Here is a 24,866-nt window from a genome sequence, read left to right as displayed (position 1 = left end):
CAGCACCCTATACGCCAACATCTGCCTATTCTTAAACTCCATTCTCTTCACAATAAAGGGTAACATTATATTAGGCTCCTTAACTAGCTGTTGGACTCACCTGCTAACTTGTGATTCATACACAAGAACTTCTAGATCCCTCTGAAGTTCAATCATATGCAGTCACTCTCTAATTAGATAAACCTGACATAGGTACTTGCATTGTCCAGGTGATCCAAGGCCATGTGGAGATCGTGTCTGCTGTAGACCTATCATGGCAATAGTCAAATCACAGTGTGTCCAGAGCCTTATCAGATACTCCGTTGGGCCCTGCCGGTTTGTGAGAGTTCACCATCTTGACACCGGCCACTGAGACAGAGGTCACAAGGTCACTGGATCCTGCAGGGTTCCTCCCGAGTGTGGTTTTATTCTCCCTTTCAAAGCGGGTATAAAAGGCGTTGAGCTTGTCTGGGAGTGAAGCATCCCTGCCTTTCAAGATGTTGGGTTTCACTTGTAGGAAGTAATGGCCTGCAAACCCTGCCAGAGTTCATGCACATCCGATGTCATCTCCAACCTTGCTCAGAACTGTTCCTTTGCTCTTGAAATAGCCCTCTGCAAGTCGTACCTGGTTTTCTTATACAGACTTTAAATGCCACAGATCTAGCCCTCAGCAGGCTACAGACTTCCTGGTTCATCTATGGCTTTTGATTTGGGAATGTACAGTAAGTTTTCTTAGGCACACACTCATCCATACAGGTTTTAATGAAATCGTTGTCAATTATGACATATTTGTCCAGACTCGAAGATGACTCCCTGAATACAGTCCAGCCCACCAATTCAGTGCAGTCCTGTGCTTCTCTTGCCCAAACTCCTTTGTCCTCACTACTGGTGCTGCAGTTTTCAGTCTCTGCCTATACTCGGAGAGTAAAAATACAGCCAGGTGATCAGACTTACCAAATTATGGGCGTGGAATAGCACAGTAGGCATTCATGATCTTAGTGTAACGGTGGTCCAGTGTGTGATTTCCTCTGGTCCAAGGGGTGATTTGTTGATAATAATTACTCAGTGACTTTATCAAGCTGGCCTGGTTAAAAAAACCCCGAAATGATACAGAAGACATCAGGAGCCGCGGTTTCATGCCTGTTGATTGCATCGCTCAGACAATATATCTATCTCCTGTTACAGGAACACTATGTCCTCATCTTAACATCTTCTGCCACCTATTTCTCTTATACTGGCAAACTTAGAAACCTTACCTTTCTGACACAATGCTAAATTGAAATGAACTGAACATTCCTGGACTGTTTCAAAGACACTGTGGCTTTGTTCTTTATAATCCGTGTGCTTTCTCACTCATTTTTTTGCATTTCGGCATTTGATGTTTTCTTTGAAGGGGTTCCATGGTGTTTCTTTATTTCGTGGCTGTCTGTGGGCAAGACAAATATCTCGCATCCATACTTTGATAATAAATGTACTTCTATGTTCTTTCTCAAGGTGATTGATGTAAATAGTAAATAAACCATGAACCAATTCTGGGGTACTCCACTGTTACACCCCTACAATCTAAAAAAGGACCCAATTATGCCAACTCTGTTTTCGATTTGAATGCCAGTGTTCAATCCATGCTAACCCACTTCCTCCAAAACATTTGGCATAAAAACTTTGCACTGATCTTTTATGTGGCATCTTGTCAAATGAATTTTAATTTTAATGAGCTTAATATTTTAGCACAGCTACAGCTTTTACTCCAACTTTTCATGTCACACCTTCAAAGAATTCATTATGACAAATATGATTACTGCTCCTAAAACCACTCTAAACAGGTTTATTTATAGTTAGCTTTCTTATATGGTTAGTCATTTTTTTATGATTGTTGACTCCAGCACCTTGCCAACAATACTTGTTAGTCTGGCCTCATAGTTCCCTCTCCTTGGTCTTCATTTTCAAACACAAAGTGACTCTTGTAACAAATGAAGTGCAACATTAACAAGTTTCATTTATTGTCATTTAGAAATGCATGCATTAAAAAATGATACAATGTTCCTCCTGAATGATATCACAAGAAACACAGGACAAACCAAGACTAAAACTGACAAAACCACATAATTATAACATATGGTTACAACAGTGCAAAGCAATACCATAATTTGATAAAGAGCAGACCATGGGCATGGTAAAAAAAAAGTCTCAAAGTCCCGATAGACTCATCATCCCACGCAGGTGGCAGAAGGGAGGAGCTCTTCCTGCCACGAACCTCCAAGCGCCGACAACTTGCCGATGCAGCACCATTGGAAGCACCCGACCGCAGCGGACTCTGAGTCCGTCCGAAAACTTCGAGCCTCCGACCAGCCCCTCCGACGCAGCCTCTCCGAGCACCATCCTCTGCCGAGCGCTTCGACCCCACCCCGGCCGCTGAGCAACAAGCAAAGCCGAGGATTCTGGGCCTTCTCCTCCGGAGTTTCTGGACTACACAGTAGCAGCAGCAGCGAAGCAGGCTGTTCAGAAGTTTCTCCAGATGTTCCTCTGTGCCCTCACATCCTTTTCCCTCCATCAAATCAGGATTGTGCACGGCACCCCACTTGACAAATAACAGACATCACCACCGGAGTGGCCGCTGCGAGCTGAGTCGCACCGCCATCTTTCATCAAGGCATCAGTGACAGACAAGCAGAAATTTTGCAGATATCACTTATCAGTTCTAGATTTTAAACAGGCTATAATAAGGAAGTGGTAAATAGATTCCTTCTTTCTACTGCCAGGAAATAGAATGTGACAAAAAAGGTGGTAAATGACATATGTAGCGATATGCCAGATACTAAATCCAAGGACTGATGTTAAAGTCCTACTTACTCTGTGTTTTATTGTTGGCTCTACAAACTTAATGTGCTCACTCAGTCTGTTTTGCTTTATTACCGTCTACCATTATGAACATTCAGTTATTGTGTTGAGTTTCATCCTATGGAGGCTTGTATCGCTAAATTCAATATTTAGCCCCTCTATTTGCTAAGGTATTGGATATGTGTAGGACTCATCATTTCTCTATCTTGGATTTATGCTGAAATCTTCAGTTATTCCTGACCATTGATACGAGACTATTAAATGTACAGAGAACACAAGTGACCAGAATCCACCTCTCGCTCTCTGTATGAGCAACCTTTGTGGATGGAGGGGGAATGAAGCTCAAAACTATTTCCTACATATCTGAGTCACTAGTCATCATTATACTTTTGTGAAGATGGTAACTGTGATGTTCCAGGCAATCACATTCCAATTGCAGGGTTAATAAAGACAGAGAATGCTGCAAATACTTAGTAGTTCAGTTAGCATCTGCAGAGAAAGAAACAGAGTTAATATTTTGGGTTATTGACCTTTGATTTGGTTCCCGCTGCGTGTATCTCTCCCAGGTAGGCCTTTGCCAACCCCTTTCATCCTGCAACACTATAGCTTTCATTATTTAATGTTTCCCAGTACAGGCCTTCTCTTTTCTTTACATCCCTTCCCCTGCCTCAGCGACTCATTTCAATTTCCCATCTTTCTTAAATAGGCACATGGATAAGAGAGAAATGGGGTGGGGGGCTATGTGGGAGGGAAGCATTAGATTGATCTTGAAGTAGGCTAAAAGGTCATCACAATATTGTGGGCCAGAAGGCTTGAACTGTACCGTGTTCCTAGTTCTTATGAAAGGTAATTGTTTCTCTCTCTCAGAAGGGAGGAGAAGATGGCAGCGCGACACAGCGCGCGCAGCCGTTCTGAATGATATCGTATGTGTTAACTAGGGGGCCATGCACAATCCTGATTTGATGGAGACTGCTGTGAGAAGCACGGAGGAACACCTGGAGAAACTTCTGAAATGCCTGCTTCACTGCCGCTGCTACTGTGCGTCGAGAACCTCCGGAGGGGAAGGCCCCAAATCCTGGGCTTTGCCTATTGCCTGTTTCTGGGGCTGGGGTCGAAGCGCTCGGCAAAGGTGGTGCTCGGTGTCGGAGAGCTGGTCGGAGGCTCGGAGTTTTCGGACGGACTCTGAGTTGGACTGTGGTCGGATGCTTCCAGGATGCTGTATCGGCAAGTTTGCAGTGCTGGAGGTTCACCATCTGCGTGAGATGATGGGACTTTTGAGAGACTTTTTACCGTGCCCATGGTCTGTTCTTATCAAATTACGGTATTGCTTTGCAGTGTTGTAACCATATGTTATAATTATGTGGTTTTTGTCAGTTTTTCAGTCGGTTTGTCATGTGTTTCTGTGATATCATTCTGGAAAAACATTGTATCGTTTCTTAATGCATGCATTACTAAATGACAATAAAAGAGGACTGTGTGTCCTCCTAATCTAATCTAATCTAATCTAATCTCTCCCAACAGAATCTGTTCAATCCTGCATTTTCTGTCTTAATTACAGATTTCCAGCGAGGCAGGCTGATGTGAGGAAACATTATGGATGTTTTCCTCTCTTTAGCAAAGGAAGAGAATGTAACAGGGAGGGTCAGTAGATAACAATGTATTTATGTAAATGACAAATTAGATCTCAGTTTGAACACTGTGGTTCTAATCCACACATTACAAGATGCAGCAGCAATTTGTCAGGATATTTCAAGGAGCAGATTATTTCAAAATTGGGCTAATATTGGACAGATGTTTTTTTTTTCCTTTTGAGCAGCGACGGGGAAGTGTGCAAGTTTGGGTATTGACTGCAGAAATAAAAGGCAAAACTTACCCTGGACAGAAAGGTCAAAATCCAAGGAGCAGGGATAAAATGTGACTGGTCGTGGTTCAGCGAGAGGAGGCATATAATTTTAAATAGACAATGAAAGGGTGTAGAGGATTAAAGTGGTGGATTGGAATCTGAACACATTTCTAAAATGTACTTGAAGAATTGTGACCTGCAGAGCTATAGAGCTTGTGCTGGAAGGTGAGATTAGACTGGTTGACACTTCTTGTCCAGCACACTCTTGGTTAAATAGCCTCCTTTCATGTTGTAATTGTTCTACCATGTCTTCAAATCCACCCATTACCTTCTCAGATGATGGTATGCAGTTGGTTTAGGGATATTCCTCCTAACGTAGTTCACAGAGGCATCAAGGCTGTAGTTTTGAATCACTGCTGCTCAGACTGTGGTGAGCAGAGAAACAGCAGTGGGGCTGTGGAGTGGAGATCTGCTGTTCTCTCTGTGTGTGAAAGTCCTGCCGTTCTCACTATCGCCACTTTATTAATGCTCAGTCAACAAACTGGCTAACCCTCCTGCTACCTAATACACACAGTGGTGCAGCCTGAATCTGGGGCACTTGGGACTCTTTGTGGGTACTTACACATTCCTTCACCGTGAGGGAATAATCACCAAGCTGTCTGGCTGTGGCCATCTGAGGAGCACTATGTAGAAGCAATAAGGCAGATAAAGGCTCTCCGACAACCTCACCAAGTGTGATTACAATTAAATGCTGATGTTATCGAGCTGATGTAGAAATGTTATTGTTGATATTGAATTGTTTTTTCTGGCTTCCATGATTAGTACAAAAGAAAATGCTGAGGTGGGTATTAACAGAAGAATCTCAATATAGAAATTTTAATTATTAGCATTTCAATAAAACACCTAATACAAATGAGAGGTCAGTAGGAATTATAAGCATGAATATTAAAAACTCTCCACACATGAAAAGCAGGAGTACAAAGTTCTTCCTTCCATTTACAAAATTCAACGTTGCAGAGTGATGAACAACCTAATCTTCCTTCCCCTTGTTGTCTCTCCAGATGCGGTAGTTGAGTGTTGCAGCCAAGGTCAACCAGGCCAGCTACGGAGCCATCAGGTAGGCAGCGGCTTTGCTGATGGGATACCAAGCCACAGTTGTAGCTGCCGCTGTCCCGTAAACACAAAGCAAGTCAATAAAAGCCTGCAAAGACAATACAAATGAGTCAGTAGAATGATCAGTACAAATGAGTGCTTTGAAAATCACAAGGAATGGTTCAGAATTGAGTGAAGCATTCAGTTCCTCCAAGTCCCATACGTCAACTTCCATGGGTCATAGATCATAAATGCCATCAAAAAACAAAACCTGAATATTCCCACAAAACGTCATTAAATCATTTACTTTGGTATCACTGCAACTGGAACATTTTGTTTTCTCTCCTGTTTTTTAAATGATGGGTACTAATTTAACCAATTTCCCCCGGGATCAATAAAGTATGACTATGACTAACTTCACTGTGATATATTAAGCAAAGTTATCCCACCCCTTCCTGGTAGCAACTAAAGACCTCAAGGCTGTCAGAGAATTTTCAGAAATCTGACGTACAGACAATGAGCGATGGTTTCTTTCAGCAAGACTGGCTATTGTGTATTATATTTTTAACTGTTTTTCAAACTGACTTTTTTTTAAAAACAGCATATGAGAAGATTTTACATTTATCAAAAGCTATCATTCTTACCTTGTGGGAAACAGAGTTCAAGGTCCAAAGAAAATTTGTAAACAATTTTCTGACATTAAACTGACCCGGCAGCCAAGGATCAAGTCTCAGTAAGCGACAAAGCTTAAACTAGTCACTTGGGAATCGAGCACCTAGCCATAGTGTGCGTAGCTGGAAAACTGGTCTAATTTTGGGGTTGCCAGATGTGAAATAGGCTATCCATCATGGACTGGCTGCATGCTGTAGATTTCTGTCTGATAGGTTACAAATGGCTGTAGAACACTGAAGACAATGAGGGCAGTGATAGTTTTGCAAACAAGACAGTAGAGCAAAGGAAAAGGCCCTTTGGCTCACAATGTTGTGTTGAACCAATCAAACGGCCAACTAATCTCTTCTGCATACACAATGTCTATATCCTTTCAATTTCCTCACATTCATGAGCCAATCTAAATGTCTCTTAAAAGTCCGTAATATATCTGCCTCTACCACCAACCACCCTGGGCAGTGATACCAGGCACCCACCACTCTGGGTGTAAAAACATTTCCCCTCATATCTCCTTTGAAATTAACCCCCCCCCCCCACTTTAAGTGCATGTCCTCAGGTATTAGATATTTCAACCCACGGAAAAAGATTAGGTCTGATTGTCTGTCTCTCATAATTTTACAAACCTCTATCAGATATCCCCTCAGCCTCTGCTATGCCAGAGAAAACAACCTTATTTTCTCCAATCTCTCGTTATAGCACATGCCCTCTAATCCAAGCAGTATCCTAGTAAACTACTTCTGCACCCTCTCCGAAGCCTTCACATCCTTCCTGTAATGGGGTAACCAGAAATGCACACAATACTCCAGAAGCAGCCTTTCAAGACTTTTATAAATCTGCAATGTAACTTCCTGACTTTTGAACTCAATGCCGTGACTAATAAAGACAAGCATGCCATAAGCCTTCTTAACCACCTGATCAATCTGTGCAGCCACTTTCAGAGAGCTCTGAACTTGGACCACAAGATCCCTCTGCTCTTCAACACTGCACAGGGTCTTGCCCTTAACAGTGTACTGCCTTTTTGCATTTGACCTATCAAGGTGCAATATTTCACATTTGGCTGGGTTAAACTCCATCTGCCATTTATCTGCCCATATCTGCAACTGATCTATATCCCACTGTATTCTTTGCCAGTCTTCTATACTAACCACAACACCACTAATCTTAATATCATCTGCAAACTTACTAACTGATCGAGCTACATTTTCATCCAGGTCATTTATATACAGTACAGATCCCTGTGGACCACCACCAATCACAGACTTCCAGCTAGAATAAGTCCTTCAACCACTACTCTCTGTCTTCTATGGGTAAGCCAGTTTTGAATCCAAATGGCTAATTCACCACTGATCCCATGCATCTTAATCTTCTGTATGAACCTCCCATGGGGGACCTTGTCGAATGCTTTACTAAAATCCATGTAGACAACATCCACAGCTCTACCTTTATCGATTTTTTTAAAGTCTGTCCCGAGCCTTGTGGCCCATCAGGCTGGTGCTTATGCCAGTTTCTGTGGCATGAAGTGTCAAAAACTTGATCAAGTTAAGACACGACTTGCCCCACAGAAAACCATGCTGACTCTTTCTAATTAGGCCATGGTTTTCCAGATGCACATAAATCCTAGCCCTAAGAATTCTCTCCAGTAATTTCCCTAACACTGATTTGAGACTCACTGGTCTATAGTTCCCAAGATTTTTCCCGTCTTGAATAATTAAAGATTAGCTACTTGTTGCTAGAGAGGACACTAAAATATTGGTTAAGGCCCCAGGAACCTTTTCACTTGCCTCTCTCAATAACTTGGGGTATATCCCATCAGCACCAGGGGACTTATCCACCTCAATGATCTTTAAGAGATCCAACACTACCTCCTCATTTATTTCAAAATGGCCTAGCATATTAATACTCTTGCCACCGATCTACCTAACCTGTATGTCCTCTTTGGTAAGAGCTAATATAAAGTACTCATTAAGGACCACAACCACATTCTCTGCATCCAAGCAAATGTTGCACTCTTTATCTTTGAGCAGTCTTACCTTATCTAATTATCCTCTTGCTCTTGGCGTATATATAGAATACATTGGGATTCTCTTACTAAGGACTTCCCAAGGGCTTTTCCTAGCCTATCCTGGCTTTCCTAATTGCCTTCATGTGTTTTTTTTTCTGGCTTCTTTATAATTGTCAAGAGCTCTGTTTGATTCTGGCTTCCTTAGATTCATGCTCTTCTTGACTAAATTCATCACCTCTCTCAACATCCAAGGTTTTCTTACTTTCCCATTGTCGTCCTTCCTTCTGACTGGAACATACCTGTCTTGTACTGTGTAATTGGTCTTACCCTCTACATGTTGGATGTGGACTTGCCCAAAAAACAGCCGTTTCCAATTAGCTCTCCTGCATTCCTGATTAACGCACTCGTAATTTGACCTGCTCCAGTTCAATACCCTCCTGCAAGGTCCACACGTGTCCCTATCTATAGCCATCTGAAAACTTAAGGATTTGTGGTCGCTGTTCCCACAGAAAGGTCAGTCACCTGCCCAGGCTCATTATCTGACACCAGGTCCACTTCAGCCCCTCCTCGTGTTTGACTATCTAGCGTGAAGCCATGCTATTTGTGCACGATTTGAGAAATACAAACTGAAAAATGTGTTTATGTAGTGTTTTTTCATAAATTCGGACAGTGTATTTCATTTTATTCTGTATCTCATTTTAGGGTAGTTATTTCTGAGTTCTGCGAGCGTGAGCTTTTATAAACTAAACAGCCGTAATGCTCAGGTCACTGTTATTCAATATTCAAAAATGTTACAATGTTCACTTTTTTAAAAAACTGTATCTTCCCTTAATAGTATTTGTATACATACCAATCCTATTTTGTGTTTCTTAAAGAAAATTGGAGTCCATGCCCAGTTGAAAGCAAGTTGGGTTCCATATAAACCAAGTGGAACCAATGCCTTGTCAGTGAATCCACCCAGTTCTTTCCACACCAGATAAGAGCCATAACTGAGTATAGAATAGAGTGGAGTTAGTCCAAAGTTGTAATTGACTGTATGTTACTATCATATGAAGGGATATTTTTCAAGAAGGCCTGCACTCTGTGAATATGGAAAGCACAAGTAAACGAGAGAGGATAGTACTTAACTTCATTAAACATGCTACATTCACACAATACATCAAATTAGTGTTAACATGAAATAGAATATATTCTAGAATTTAACAAGTACTAAGTCATATACTTAAACAGTATAGCCTTAGTCACTGAAATTTGAGATTCACTAAAATAATTTCAAGAGAATTACTGTATGTGGAAATCTTATAGTTAACACAATACACTGAATTACTCTTTATAATTTTCAGGGTGTTGTCTAGCATTAAAATCCAAATAGGAAGTATGTTTTTAAGTATATTGTATGATTTTTATGGATTTTTTCATTCAAGAAAAAGAACAGGCTTTCCCTTTCTAATTAATATCTCCTTTGATTTGACTGCAGCACTTTACATAATGTAAACAGCAATATGTGAAGCAAATTGGCTTAGCCATTTTAACATCTCCTCCCCTCCATGCATCAGAAATCACGTTTCCCAAAAATTCCATCTATGACTCTGACTGAGATGCGATGAGTGATGCCCTGATCAGAAAACAATCCAAGATCACAGGTTGTCAGAAACAATAAGGTGATTATGATATATCACATTAAATGAACTTGCATGAAATAATGGTATTTTATTTTCTCAGAACATCCCAACATGTTTCAGAACCAATGAGGTACTTCAAGTACAGCCACTTTAGTTTTCCTGGAAGATTTTAATATTCTTAATGTTTTAAACTGCCGCTCATCTCCCCCCATCCTTTTTTTCTAGCCTTATCCAGCATAAGAACAGTTCTGATGTTAGTTGATCTATCGTTGTCTTTCATTTCCTAAACTGAAAGTGGAAAATTCTGGAAACACTCTGTTTGGGTCTCTCAATGGTGAGAAGTGATATAGTGTAGGATTAGGTGCTGTATCTTCCATGGCTGTGTAAGAGAAGAAGGAACAGTGGATGAGGGAGATGTGACAAGAATGCTATGAGGGGAAGGGAATCAGTGTCTCAAAGTAACATGACGATGGAAGAAACTGCATAGGATGATTCACTGAATGCTGGGGGCAGTGAGGTGGAAAGTGAGGACCAGTGGAACTTTATTTGATATTTGGTAGGAGAGGGAGTGAGAGTAGAAGTGTGGAGAATAGATCAGATTTGGTCAAGCGTTCTGGTAACTATGGTAGAAGTGAAGCCTTATTTCGGGAGAGAAAACACCTCAAATGTACCAGAGTGGGAAGTTTCATCGTCCAAGCAGATAAGATGGAGATGGCAGAACCAGGGAGAATGGAAAAAAGTCTGGGGGGGGTGGGGACGACAGGGGATGAGGAAGTCTAGTTAAAATAGCTGTAGAAGTCTGAGTGCTTGTAATGGATGGTTCTTGCTAACCCATCTCGAGATCCATTTCTAACATTTTCAAATTTGTATCTGATTTTTACTACCTGCAGTTTTGATTCACAATCTCTTGAATTTTGACTACTACTTTGTAAATGGCCTATCCCGCAAACAGCAATTTGTTGAGAAGTATTCACTGAGGATGAGTTAGGAACAGAAGACTGAAGACCAATCAAACTCTGCATACAAAAAAAAACAACTTTGATAGTCTGAATTGCCCTCGGTCCTGCACTGAACCATTACTTCAATAATCTCACTTTCTGACCTGAGTTAAGTCTAAGGCTGATGGCAAAAGTTTATTCAACAAATCAACTCTTCAGTAATTAGCATGGTGGGGGTTTGATGAAGAATATTTGAAAATAACATTTATAACATGGTTGACTGAGGCCATAGCAAATCAAACAGACAATCTGGTATGTTTGAGTTTGAGCTGCTGTTTAAAGTCAGTGCATCTGACGATTTCCTCCAGGGGCACAATACATAAGTTGCTCCCACATTTATACTGGATAGTAAGTTCAAGTTGTAGATGTCAGCCCTAATCATCTCTGCTTAGGACAGGGGAAAATCAGCACAATTAATGAAAGCACAAAACGACACTGAAAAGTGTTGCAGGAAGGTCATTCCTCAAGAATCTGGGAAGAAATGCTATATTGCTACTGCAAAGAGGAACTTGCAGTCCAAAGTATTTCTTCTTTAGCTATTAGTATTTAAGTTCCAGCTACTTGATTTTCATTCACAATCATCAAACACTGCATGGTTAGAAACTTATAACTAGGAAAACACATTTAATATGTAATGGATTGTAAAAATATATTAAAAGAAACAAAATAAAGTGCATAATTGGACCATTTACATACCCTATGCCTGTGTATAATGTTACCCACACAGGACCAAACACCCAGTTGGGTGGACACCAAGATGGCTTTTTGAGACATGCATACCAGCCAGTAATTTCTTCCTGATATGACCGATCAAAAATTGCAGCTGTGTGAGGTAATACAGTGAAACCAAAAGCATGTACCCAAGTTGATGGCATCCTGGAGATCTGAAAGAGACAGAAGGATTCAACCATCGGTCTTCATGAATGCTTCAATGAATATTCATTTAAAGGTAATGTCCTTGGCTGACAACCATATAAAAAGAACGAGTAAATACAGATTTAACCAGACTTAATGTTTAAGTGAATTCTCTTTGCATCCTATATTACTTCTTTCCTTTTCCCCTCCCCCCCCCCACTAATTGGAATTCAGATTTTTAATGAATATTCATCCAAAACCTTCCTGCAAGGGATTTTGTGCCTTCTGAATACATCTTGAAACAATATTATATTCTAATATTAAAAGAATAAGGCAATCTCTACTTGGATCAAAACCTGGCTGAAAATCTACCTGTACAGAAAATTAAAAACAGCACTTTCCCCGATGCTAAAATATTGATGAACTGGCCTTAGTAATGACATCAGTTCAATAAGTCTATCACAGATGTAATTCCGGTATGTCCCAACAATGACTATTCTTCAAAAATAAGATATTTCTCTGGCTGGAAACTACTTTGAGGTACCTGGTATATGGAACATTTCTGCACAGGAACAGGCTCCTCCAAGTTCAAGGTGTTGTGCCAAACTAATCTAATGATATCTAGTCCCTTCTGCTGTATATGGTCCACTCTCTGCACATTCATGTGCCTGTCAAGGAGCTTCCTAAATGCCTCCAGCGTATCTGTCTCCACCTCTACCGCCACCCCTGGCAATACATTCCAAGCATCGACACTCTCTGTGTAAAAACAGATGTTCTCCCTCCCCTCCAATGCCTGCCCCTGGGAAATAGGCACCAGCTGTCTATCAGGTTTCCTCTTAGCCTCTTTTGCCTGTGTTTGTACTCAAGCAGTAATGATACTACATGAAATAAATTAAAACGTTTCTGGGTTGCGACAGATCTTAGGGTGTGCTCAAGATTTCATCTCCGCATACCCATGACTGTGTCGCTACCCACAGCTCCAATCTGCTAATTAAATGTGCTGACGATACTAAACTGATTGGCCTAATCTCAAACAATAACGAGGCAGCCTACAGAGAAGTCAACACCCTGACACAGTGGTGTCAAGAAAACAACCTCTCCCTCAATGTTGCAAAAACAAAGGAGCTGCTTGTGGACTACAGGAGGAATGGCGACAGGCTAGCCCCTATTGACATCAATGGATCTGGGGCTGAGAGGGTGAACAGCTTTAAATTCCTCGGTACACCGAGGATCTCACGTGGGCGGTAATGCACCATTAAGCTGGATGCCAACCGCCGTAAAACAAGATACAGAGAGAGAAGATCTCACGTGTTGGATGCCAACTGCCGTAAAACAAGATACAGACAGACAGAGGACCTCACGTGGTCTGTACATACCGGCTATGTAGTGAAAAAAGCACAACAGCACCTCTTTCACCTCAGACGGTTGAGGAAGTTTGGTATGGGACCCCAAATCCTAAGAACTTTCTACAGGAGCACAACTGAGAGCGTCCTGACTGGCTACATCACTGCCTGGTATGGGAACTGTACTTCCCTCAATCGCAGGATTCTGCAGAGGGTGGTGCGGACAGCCCAGTGCATCTGTAGATGTGAACTTCCCACTATTCAGGACATTTACAAAGACGGATGTGTAAAAAGGGCCCGAAGGATCACTGGGACGTGAGTCACCCAACCAGGAACTGCTACCAGCCAGGACGGTACCTTAGCATAAAAGCCAGGACCAACAGGCTTCGGGACAGCTTCTTCCACCAGGCCATCAGACTGATTAATTCATGCTGTATTTCTATGTTATATTGACTCTACTGGTGTACATAATATTTATTATAAATTATTATAAATAGCACATTTAGACGGAGACGTAACGTAATGATTTTTACTCGTCATATACGTGAAGGATGTAAGTAATAAAGTCAATTCAATTCAAAGCTTTCTGGGCCCTTATCTCCTGATATTAACGAGCCACTGAATGATTGCAACTCAAGTAGCTGCCATTTGGCCCATTGAGTCTGTGCGCGTCGTTTGCAGAGCAATTCCATCGCACTTCTTGTTTCTTCCCCAAATTTGGCGCTATTTATTTTGTATTCACATGCTTAGCCACTTTCTTTGAAAGACAATTGAATCTACATCATCTACTATTTAGGCAATACATTTCAGAGCATAACCAATACAAACTTAACAGATAATGACAATTAATGCTTGAAAACTCCCAGCAGATCAGACATTATCTGCACAAAAAGAAACAGAGTTCACATGTCGGCTCCAAGAGCCGTCCCAAAACTCGTTTCTCTTTGCCCGACTTGAAGGTTATTTCCTGCATTTCTGGGCGTTTCTTTGTGTTCCACATCTTATCTACATATTGGCCATAAATGATTATGGCTGTTCAAAATACTCGAATGCTTTTTTCCCCATTCACAACGTTCTATATTTTGTTCATTTCCCCTCCGCTTCCAGGTGTGCCACCTGCTTAGCCCCACCCCCCGATCAGGGTCACGTGGAAGCAGGTAATGAAAGGTTGTCAGAGCCGCTGATGATATAACAAGGCCTGGTTATGCAACCAGAGGCCAGGCCTACGATCTGAAGAGTCTGGATAATGGCTGGGGTCACCCATCTTATAAAGGCACTGCCCAATAAAAGGCAGCAGCAAACCAGTTCTGTGGGAAAACTTGCCAAGAACAATCATGGTGAGACCCTGATCTCCCACGTCATACGACACGGCAAATACGAACGAACCCTTATTTTCATTGTACATGTTAATGTTGTCCACCACACAAGCCACTAAGTTTCGTCGCCACTAAAATTATTGCACTCTCTTCGTTGTTGTATTCCTCACTTCCCTGAACAATTATGTAACTTTTCCAACTCTCCATTCGGTACACAGAAACGAAGCCAGGTTCCACCCTTAACAACGAGACCCTGTCTGTTGGAACTGCGTGCACCAGGAGCACAAAAACTGGGAAGTTCTGCGTTTATGTTTTAACAGAAAGAACAGAAATCAGAACTCCTACCAAGCGGTTGGTTTAATGGAACCTCCCCACAGAAAGTTTCCAGCTCCCGGTCTTCACAGCAGCTCCCGAGCTGTCACTCACCCTGAGTCCGCCCCGGCCTTGCTGTCACTCACCGCAAGTGCACCGCCCATTCTTCCCACACCGCCGCCCGATCGCCCCCGCAATTCACACCTGCCTGGCCTGGTGGTTGCGGTTCATCACCACACGCCCCCCCCCCACCCCGCTTCTGTGCTGGCACCCAGAATCAGCCCGTCAGTTGAATTTTTAGTCTCAGTCAAAAATGCTGGAATTACTTGAGGTTGGGCCACGTCGATGCAGAAAGAAACGAATTAATATTTGACAAAGAGTTTGTTAAGAGTTAACAAATTTTACAACATATGCCGGTGATATTAAATCTGATTCTGATTTCATCTTTGTGACCTCTTATCATGGTAATTCGCAGTCTCTCCTCGCTGTCATTCATCAGTAGAATCATCGGCGGATCAGAGGTGGAGAGGGTCAGTAACTTAAAAGTCCTGGGTGTCACTATCTCAGGGGACCCATTGCGAAGAAAGCACGATGGCGCCTCTACTTCCTCAGGACTCTGTGGAGGTTCAGCATGTCATCAAAACCCCTGGCAAGTTTCTCTAGATACAGTACTGTATGTGGTGGGAAGTGAGCTGGCTGGCCACATTACAGTACAGGAACACCAATGCCCTTGAGTGGAAAACTCTACAAAAGGTAGTGGATTCGGCCCAGTGAATCACAGGCAAAGCCCTCTTTGATTGAGCACATCGACATGAAAGGTTGTTGTAGAAAAGCAGCATCCCTCATCAAAGAGCCTCACCACCCAGGCCATGTTCTTTTCTCGCTGCTGTCATCAGGTAGAAGGTACAAGAGCCTCAGGCCTTGCACCACCAGGTTTAAGAACAGTTGCTACCCCTCAACCACCAGGCTCTTGAACAAAAAGGGACAGCTACGTTCATTTAAGGACTCGGTTATCCTGTTATTTCATTCCCATTTATTTATATCTGCATTTGCACCGTTTGTTTACAGTTAACAGATCCTGATGTTTACAGTTTCTGTTCTATAGGTTCGCTGAGTATGCCCGCAGGAAAAGAATCTGTGGGTTCTATGTGGTGACATGTATGTACTCTGATAATAAATTTTACTTTGAACAGCTGATTCGAATAGAGCGGTTTCTGGCACGCAATTATCCTGGAAGTGACGACTACAAGTGTAGCTGCTAATATTGTCCTCGGTAACTGTTAGAATGAAAGGTGAACGCGGTTGTAGTAAACGCTGCATCCTCGTGTTTCTCTTGTTGAGATTTTGCTGAAAAAAAAGAGTAACGCACAAAATGGGAACGAATAACAAGTCGATCAACGTCCTGAAAGAATAAAAAAAAAATTAGATAGTTTCTATTGTATAAAGAAGAGCAAATCCGCAGATGCTGGAAATCAAAGCAACACACAAAATGCTGGAGGAACTCAGCAGGCGAGGCAGCATCTAGAGAAAAAAGTACAGACGACGTTTCGGGCCGAGACCCTTCGGCAGGACTTCGGCGTTGTATGTTTGTTTCTAAACAGCTAAAACATTCCTGTAAAATCTTTACGCAAAGATAAACATGACGCATTATTCATTTTTATTGTACGTTGGTTGTGGATAATAATTAGCCGTTAATACAGTATTCATTCCCCAAAGCTGGTAGGGTCGAGGGCCTTTACATTTAGCTATGTCGCATGAAATTGAAAACCCCTTTCAGGCCGTGAAGATTATTCTTGGTAGTTAACAAACTACCAACAAAGGATTTCAGAACTCAAACGAATTAATTTAATTTACACGATATAGTTAAAATAAGTACATTTATTTTGCTCAATGTGTAACTGTATGATTATAATTTGTAACTGAAATCATTCCTACATCAGCCCAGTACTAATTCTGTACCTAAAAGCAATTGTTTTACAAAATATTTGATGTTGAATTCTGAGCATCTATGATAGGGGTGAAAAGCTTTTTCGATCAGTAATGTCATAATTGATATTAATGATTTAGATTGAGTAAAATAAATCAGTTTAGTCAAATTCATAATTATCGTACAGCTGGGAAGTGCTGTGGACTAACCTGATCTAATAAAAACGTTTCATGAAATATATAACTGGAAGAGAAAATGTCAAATGTTATTAACTAAGGACTAGTGTAAAATAAACTATTCGCCGAGAAAAGCAGTATTACACGAATTATGTCAAAATAAGTTAAGGTCAGAAGAGATCCAGTGTTTTAGCCAATTTGCTTTCAGCAAGGATAATTAGTTGCTAAAGTACAATGTATCAGTTCTATGCGTTTAAAACTGAATGTTGGAAACTCCCAGCAGACAACGTGGACTTAATTTCCATAAATTCAAGAGATTCTGCAGATGCTGGAAATCTTGAGCAACACGCACAAAATTTTGGAGGAACTCACTAAGTCACGTATCGTCTATGAAACAGTCTACGTTTCGGGCCGAGACCCTTCATCAGGACTGATTATTTACAGCTTCAGATGTTGGTGTTTAGAAGATCGCTTCGTAGGTAGGAACTAAGTTGCGCTGATGTTGTTTTGCCAGTACCCATTAACGTGTTGCTCAGTGCGGAGGTCTGGTCGCAAGTTCTGCGCCTGTTTAAAGCGGCGCTGCCTCTGCTGTTGGCATGAGGGTCGGCACATGGTGCTGCGCTGGAAGGCGGTGGCTACTCTCCTGCGCCGGGACCGGACGCAGGCAGCTGTCGTCCTCCGATCTCCCTCCTCCCGACGTCGCTGAGCTGTTGGCGGCTGATGGCCAGAGCCGGCCTGACCGTACTGACAAACGCCACCCTCGCCAGAGCTCGCTGCTACTCTTCCCCGGCCAAGGCAGCCAGTTCGTGGGGATGGGCGAAGGTCTGGAGAGGTATCAAAGCGTGAGGCAGATGTTTGAGGTCGCCCACAAGGTCCTGGGCTATGACCTGCTGTCACTGTGTGTGAACGGACCGCAGGAAGAGTTAAATAAAACTGTTCATTGTCAGCCCGCCGTATTTGTTACATCCTTGGCGGCGGTGGAAAGACTCAATTATGAAAATCCTGAAGTAAGAACCGTCTGTGCTTTAAACTCTTGAGTTTTTCCTGCGAGCTGCATATTTTGGATTTTATTTTAAGAACACAGGCAATACAGTCGTGACAACATCGTGGTTTTTCTAATTTATAATTTAGTGACATATCTGTTAATTCTCACACAATTCTAGGGATGCTTGGACTTCTGAATTTGGGGAGGATGCTGCCTTCAGATTCTATGGACACATTCCAACCCCCTACAGTACTTAATTCATGCATTTGTTCTGCATTCCCTTTATACCTTTGACTTCCAAATGTATTAATTCACACTTAACAGGTTTAAATTCTACCTTGCCCCTTTTGAATTATGTTCAAAGTTTTACAGCTTCAGCTAAGACCAAGTTTTACTTTGATAACCAAAGAAATCAGAGTAGGCCCCTGTTTCCTCAAGTCTCCACTGCTAATCAAAAACAATCATGACGTTTTACTTCTTTCCAGCATCAACCTCTTGACGCCCAGAAACTCATCAGTGTCTGTCTTGAACATACTCAATCACCAACCCTTGGTTCTAGGGGGGAAAGAAATTCAACAGTCTCTGCCCTCTGCATGAAGAAATTTCTGTCTTATCTCATTTCAGACTGGCCCATTGAGTCCTGTAGAGCCTTCCAGGTGTTAATATGATCATCTCGTTTGTCTAAACTCCAGACTGTATAGTCCTGTCTGCTTGGTCTTTTTTTTTCATAGGAAAAGTCCCCCACCCTCCACTCCTGTGAATCTAGTGAACCTTTGTTGACTGCTGGGGTAGGGAGCCAAAATCTGTAACTATTCCACAAGTAGACTTACCAATGCCAGTATAATTACTTTAAGACATATTTAAGTTTGTATCCAAATCCTTCTCTAATATAAGATAACATACATGTCTGTACCTCCATATTAACTTTAAGTGATTCATGAACCAGATTGCCTGAACATCAATAATTTTCCATCATTATTTAATACACATGATGCCTTTCTATTTTCTTACCAAAATAAAGAATGCCTGCAATTCCATCTCCTTGCCCGTTCACTTGGGTTGTCTTATGCTCCATTGAAGCCATAGACACAGTTGCCTGATGGAGGGATTCAACCCAAAATGCTGACAGTTCCTTTCCTTCCACAGACGCTGCTTGAATTGTTGTGTTTTTCCAGCTGATTGTTTGCTGCTGGCCTTGAAACCATGATCCACTCCCTTCTCCAGCCTTGTATCCCTTTTGCCAATCAACTTTCCAGCTCTTAGCTCCATCCCTCCCCCTCCTGTCTTCTATCATTTCGGATCTCCCCCTCCTACTTTCAAATCTCTTACTATCTTTTCTTTCAGTTAGTCCTGACGAAGGGTCTCGGCCCGAAACATCGACTATGCTTCTTCCTATGGATGCTGTCTGGCCTGCTGCGTTCCACCAGCATTTTGTGTGTGTTGCTTGAATTTCCAGCATCTGCAGATTTCCTCAAGTCTGCATCATTCTTGCAGGACGCACTGCCACTCAGATGAATTCCATTAGATGTAGTCTTCTTAGAATGAATAGTTGGGGCCTCAGCATTAATCTCTGCACTAGCACACTCATTACAGCCTTCCAACCTGAAAATAACCTGGTTATCCCTCTCTCTTTTCTGTTCTTCATGCTCAGACCAAGATTTTATTGACACTGTTTTTGAAAAGCATTGCAACCAACCCTGATCCTGCTCACTCAGTCACATAAGCATTGTTCTCAGCAAGGACTTGCATTGTTAGTCATTCAGGAATATGAAGTCTAGCTAACTAATTTCCCTTTCATAGCATGTGCTGTGAAGGCAATTGTAACGTTCCCCTTGCTGCATCAGCTGGGGGGGCAAATGACTGAGAGTTACGTACGGGTCTGTGGTGGTCTATTCAGCCAGTAGCAAATGAACAATGACAATGACGCAATTTATTTTGAAGATTGGGAGCTTTTATTTTGATTGGAAATAACAAGCTAGCATTGTATTTGCACCTGATATTATATAACAATCTTACTCTGGCTCCACGCTGCATTGTGGAATATTGCTTTTGATGCAGCTTGCTTTCTTTCTGCATCTGTAGGCAGTTGAGAAATGTGTTGGAGCTGCAGGCTTCAGTGTCGGAGAGTTTGCTGCTCTGGTTTTTGCAGGAGCACTGGACTTTGCTGAAGGTGAGGCTGAGAACGGATGAGTCAAAACAGTATCTACTAATACTGATCTACCAATCTACTAGTTTCCCATTGTTGGCTACTACTGTGGTAAGGTAATTAATACTGAAAAATCATTGAAGAGGTATTGGGATGGTGACAGATTCATACAGCAGGGAAACAGGCTGCTGAATTTTGGCTGGCCTCAGATTTGTGGGCAACTTGAGGTTTATTTACATGCATAGCATGTAAATAAACCATTGTGTTCCTGTGATCACCTTTCTTCTGTCTGAGTAATTTCTTTACTGCCACAACTTAAATACCTGCTTTCTTGTTTGTAATGGCAACTCAATCAAACCAATGCCACTGCTGACGACCCCACAGGTAGCTCTCCTTGTATGATGTGCCTTCCGACCAGTCCAATTAAAAATTTTCCACAAAGTCAAAGAAATATGTTCGATTCTTTATTAGCAAGTAGCAAAACATACAATCTTGAAGCTATGAAACTTATGAAAATAAAACTAGCTATAGTGAATGTACTTAAGCAGAGTTAAGTGATTTCAAATGTAATTAAGCAGTCAACAAAAGATATGACATCTGTCAGTCCCCAACTCTAAAACTGCCCAGAATAAAGCACCTATCTGTAGCTTATTCCTTTCTCTTTTTCCGTGCCTCCACCTGCCTGACTAACTACCACAATAAACACACAACACAGAATACAATGCAGATAGAAATGAGAAAAGTGGTTCCTACACTGTTTTACGCCCACTTCCAAGAATGTTACTGTCTCAATATTCACCTTCTCTGGTGAATGAGTTAATACCTTGTGTCCTCTATCTCATGAAGGGTCTTCCTGTGTTGTGAATTTTATTATTAATGTATTGATCAAGTATTTAGTACCTTGTTTTGTATTCCCTTTAATGGTTTACATAGTACATTCATTCCTTCTCCTTAAGATGAAGATTGTAAGCATCAATCGATTTTTGTATTTCAGGCAATATTTAGAACAGAATAACATTACCCCTCACTGTGTTAGAGGTTGATTAACCCATATTGTTAAAGGCAGCCAATTGCTGCCTTGAAATACAACTGACTGTTTAGAAATGGATACTGTGTTCATTAGTGTTGCTTTCCATCATAGCTCTCTACGCAGTGAAGATACGGGCAGAGGCCATGCAAGAGGCATCAGACTCCGTTCCCAGCGGCATGCTGTCTGTTGTGGGACGAGGAGATGCTAGTTATAACAAGGCCTGCTTGGAAGCTCGAGAACATTGTGAGTCTTTGGGGTTGGAAAAGCCTGTGTGTGGAGTGGCTAGCTACCTCTTTCCCAATGGACGTGTGCTTGCTGGGCACTTGCAGGTGAGCACAGGTACCTTTTGTAGAAGCTGCAGGAAGGTGTATCCAATATTTTAAAATAATTTAAAAATTATCTAAATGGACTTTTATCACAAAATTTCAGAATATACTTAAATTCAGACAGGAGATGTCAACGTTATACTTCACGATTATGTTTGATTTAAGAAAGTAGTAGAGCACATTATGTGACTGGAACATTAAAAAAATTATTTTAACACATCATGTGACTGGAACATTTAATGGAAATGTGTTTTGCATTTACAATTCACTTCCTTTATAAAATAATAGTAGGTGGTTCTTAATCTCAGGGGTTGCAAAGGAACAATATTACTTACAGGTAAAATATTAAAAGGAATAACAGGATGACTGACTTCAAACTATGTGGTACTAAAAATGTGTTGTAAGGTTAAAACGCAATATTACAAGTCTGAATGCAGAATCAATAAGGCTTGATCAGTAATTTGTCTTTGAAAATAATGTTTACAATACCTGTGTCCCAGCCTAGCTCTCCAGATGTTCACTATAATGATGTAGTGTCCCAGTAGCCAAGACAGTTAAGCGCTTTGGTTATCTCTCACTGGCACTGTCAGTAAATATTTGTCAATTGTTGTACTTTAATGCGTGCAGAAGCTGGTTAATCTGCCTGCCAAGGACAGTGATATTATTAAGCTGGCAGCTGGCAGAGGGACGGTGGAAGAAGCTTCCTGCTTGATTTGATCAGGGAAGCAGAAATAATCTCATAATTTCAAAGAAATATAAAATGGATCTAGGCGTGAACCATTTCCATTGCCTTGGAAATGGTTCCTGCAGTGCGATATTGTTAAGGGATAGTAAAGCAGTTTCAATGAGAAATAATTTAGAAAGAACCAGCAGAATGTTCAGTTGCACAAAATCTGCAATCTTTTTTTGTCCCTTTTTGAATCCACCAGACACCCATAGAGATGCAAGGAGGAGCCTCGCCATGCACAGTGGCATTGCTATTTGACCCTCCCTGGGCATTTTTTCCACGCATCCTTCACCAGTGGACAGTTTGGTTCACATTTACATTCTCAGTTTTTTGGAAGGACTTAATTAAAGAGGGATTGTTAAAGCAGGCCTTACTCTGCAGAGCGTGGTACTGGGGTCTAGCCTGTGGAAAGTCTCCTTTATGTAAATTCTTTCTTGGCTGCTCTTCAGAAGGTAGTCTGCATCTTGTGACTTGCCAGCTCACAGTTATTGCCTGGCAGTCCATTGTTCTCACAGCCATGAAGTGTTATTGTACTGGGGTTTCCTTTGATCAGATTGTACGTCGGTCCACAATGCACCAACCTCTCTTTTTGCTACATTGCTTCATAAAATGAAATACCAAATCTCCATCCTAATAAAATATTGCCATCTAATGGACACAAATATACATTGCATCAAGGAAATAGAAATACAAAATGGTTCAGGAGCGTTATTGGTGAGCAAGGGATGACTTGCTTCCTCTCTGGTTCTGAGGAGTGGGTGATAACTGTGTGTGAATGGGGTAAAAAGAGAGAGTTCTGCGTCCATTAGCAAGGATACATCTGTGTGTGTACACACACACACACGCACACACACACAGACAAGTACGTAGAAGAGTTATGTCCAAAAGGAAATTGCATCTGTACTAAATCTAATACTCCAAGCACCAGGCCTGTTTGCTATTACAGGTTAAGCGATGACAGTGCTCTACAGTTTGACTTTTATACATTTTACACCACTGATTATTGAAGTAAGACTATGCTTAATTTTCTCTTTTCAAATGTGTGTAATCTGTCCTCAATTTTGCCAGACTGGCCACTTTGATTCAGAGTTCCGTTTCCTTTACCTTTTTAGCTGCGGCTCATGGAAGTGTTCTGCTTTATTTCAATGTAATTTTAAACATTTACAGAAATACATTGAATGTGAACGTTCAGCAGAGTCAGGTGCCAGCTCTCTTCTCTGACCTACATTGAGTTAACTGATTGCATACGGGAAAAGTAGAGCACCCGTGGTGTCTGCTTCTGATTGTAGTCCAGTGATTGCCAGTGGGTAAAATGCAAGTGAGCACTTGGAAGGAAAAAAACTAGATTCTGCTGGCTGCTAAAGTTCAAGTTTCATGCAGTGTGTTTACTAGTTTGAGGGGAATCTATAGATGATTGACAATAGATTCTGCCTAAAAGTGTCTTAATCCAAATATTTATAATTTAGATCGCCTTCATTATTGAGTCTCTTAAAATATTTCATTTTTTCAATAGGCTCTTGAATTTTTGAAGAAAAATTCCCAGAAGTTTCACTTTCTCCGCACCAAACTGCTGCCGGTCAGTGGTGCCTTCCACACAAGTCTCATGGCATCAGCACTTCAGCCGCTCCAAGAGGTCCTGAGGGAAATCCATGTGGAGAAACCCCTGATATCTGTCTATTCCAATGTGGATGGCAAAAAGTACATGCACAGTAAGCACATCCAGCAACAACTGGTGAAACAGCTGGTTTCACCTGTGAAATGGGAGCAGACCATGCACGCCATGTATGAACGGAAACAGGGCACTGATTTTCCTGACACGTTTGAGGTAGGTCCAGGTAATCAGCTTGGTGCCATGTTGAAAAGCTGCAACCTGAAGGCATGGCATTTCTACAGACATATAGATGTGAAAATAAAGGATCTAGATGAAGAAGAATGAAATATTTTTGTTGTTCCTGTGCAGAGAGACTGTTGAAAGAACAATTATCCCCATTTTTTTGATAGGTCTGTTTTTAATCCTACTAGGAAAGAAGACACTTACATGACTTGTGGAAATTCTTCTTTTATTAAAGTCAATATTCAGAATACCTACACTGATTTTTGAGTTGTGAATTGTTCTGAAGGTCATGTACAGAAGTTGAACTTATAAGAGCAGAATTAGGCCATTCAGCCCATCAAGTCTGCTATACCATTCCATCATGGCTGATCTCAGATCTCACTCAACCTCATACACCATAAAAGGAAACTGATAGGATCTAACATCTCCCACTAGTCCAAATAAAAACCAAGAAAATGCCAGGCAGATACTCTCATTTTGGAGACATTTGTTTTTTTTTAATATGCAGATTACACAGTTATGCTTCTTTAGTCATAAACGTTTTGATGTTCTGTTTGCAACTATTTTTGTTGTTGGAAAAATACTACCGATTTAGTCCTTTCCAGATATAAAAACTTATGATCTTTCCACATCTTTTTGATTTTGTCGTAAGATAATCGACTTTGATATTTGAAATGGCAGAGTTCGCACTTTTCCTGGTTTCAGCTTCACACCTCAAAAAAACTAGCATTTCTGTCATCGTTCAAACCTGTACTGTTAATTGTACTGCATCTGAGAATATGTGGTCGGTGTTATAGATTGCATCCTACAAGCAGTGCTGATTGGTGGTTTGCACATGCTGTGTGGG

General features: G+C 41.4%; 2 protein-coding genes across 2 annotated transcripts; one reads left to right on the top strand and one right to left on the bottom strand.

Moving 5' to 3' along the window:
• Nucleotides 1-5,504: 5,504 nt before the first annotated feature.
• On the bottom strand, nucleotides 5,505-14,999 carry LOC134352352 (translocator protein-like). The gene is made up of 4 exons (XM_063059653.1): nucleotides 14,902-14,999; nucleotides 11,739-11,926; nucleotides 9,273-9,411; nucleotides 5,505-5,860 (listed from the first exon to the last, which is right to left on the bottom strand). The coding sequence occupies exons 2-4, from the start codon at nucleotides 11,915-11,917 to the stop codon at nucleotides 5,762-5,764; spliced, it is 417 nt and encodes a 138-aa protein (XP_062915723.1). The 5' UTR covers nucleotides 11,918-11,926; nucleotides 14,902-14,999; the 3' UTR covers nucleotides 5,505-5,761.
• Nucleotides 15,000-17,403: 2,404 nt separating this feature from the next.
• On the top strand, nucleotides 17,404-24,541 carry mcat (malonyl CoA:ACP acyltransferase (mitochondrial)). Its single transcript, XM_063059652.1, has 4 exons — nucleotides 17,404-17,978; nucleotides 20,039-20,126; nucleotides 21,244-21,461; nucleotides 23,699-24,541. The coding sequence occupies exons 1-4, from the start codon at nucleotides 17,568-17,570 to the stop codon at nucleotides 24,119-24,121; spliced, it is 1,140 nt and encodes a 379-aa protein (XP_062915722.1). The 5' UTR covers nucleotides 17,404-17,567; the 3' UTR covers nucleotides 24,122-24,541.
• The last annotated feature ends 325 nt before the right edge of the window (nucleotides 24,542-24,866 follow it).

The sequence above is a fragment of the Mobula hypostoma genome, chromosome 9, assembly GCF_963921235.1.
Source record: "Mobula hypostoma chromosome 9, sMobHyp1.1, whole genome shotgun sequence".
Classification (NCBI taxonomy): domain Eukaryota; kingdom Metazoa; phylum Chordata; class Chondrichthyes; order Myliobatiformes; family Myliobatidae; genus Mobula; species Mobula hypostoma.
The sequence above is the reverse complement of the archived record's forward strand: the minus strand, read 5'-3'. Positions and strand labels throughout refer to the sequence as shown.

What these genes read in the sequence shown, in the direction of transcription:
- LOC134352352 (XM_063059653.1), bottom strand. Translation starts at nt 11,917, where the DNA reads ATGCCATCAACTTGGGTACATGCTTTTGGTTTCACTGTATTACCTCAC. An exon ending in ACATTATACACAGGCATAGG is followed by an intron (nt 9,412 to 11,738) that starts GTATGTAAATGG and finishes TTCTATACTCAG; the next exon opens with TTATGGCTCTTATCTGGTGT. An exon ending in AGAAACACAAAATAGGATTG is followed by an intron (nt 5,861 to 9,272) that starts GTATGTATACAA and finishes TTGTCTTTGCAG; the next exon opens with GCTTTTATTGACTTGCTTTG.
- mcat (XM_063059652.1), top strand. Translation starts at nt 17,568, where the DNA reads ATGAGGGTCGGCACATGGTGCTGCGCTGGAAGGCGGTGGCTACTCTCC. An exon ending in TCAATTATGAAAATCCTGAA is followed by an intron (nt 17,979 to 20,038) that starts GTAAGAACCGTC and finishes CTGCATCTGTAG; the next exon opens with GCAGTTGAGAAATGTGTTGG. An exon ending in TGCTTGCTGGGCACTTGCAG is followed by an intron (nt 21,462 to 23,698) that starts GTGAGCACAGGT and finishes TTTTTTCAATAG; the next exon opens with GCTCTTGAATTTTTGAAGAA.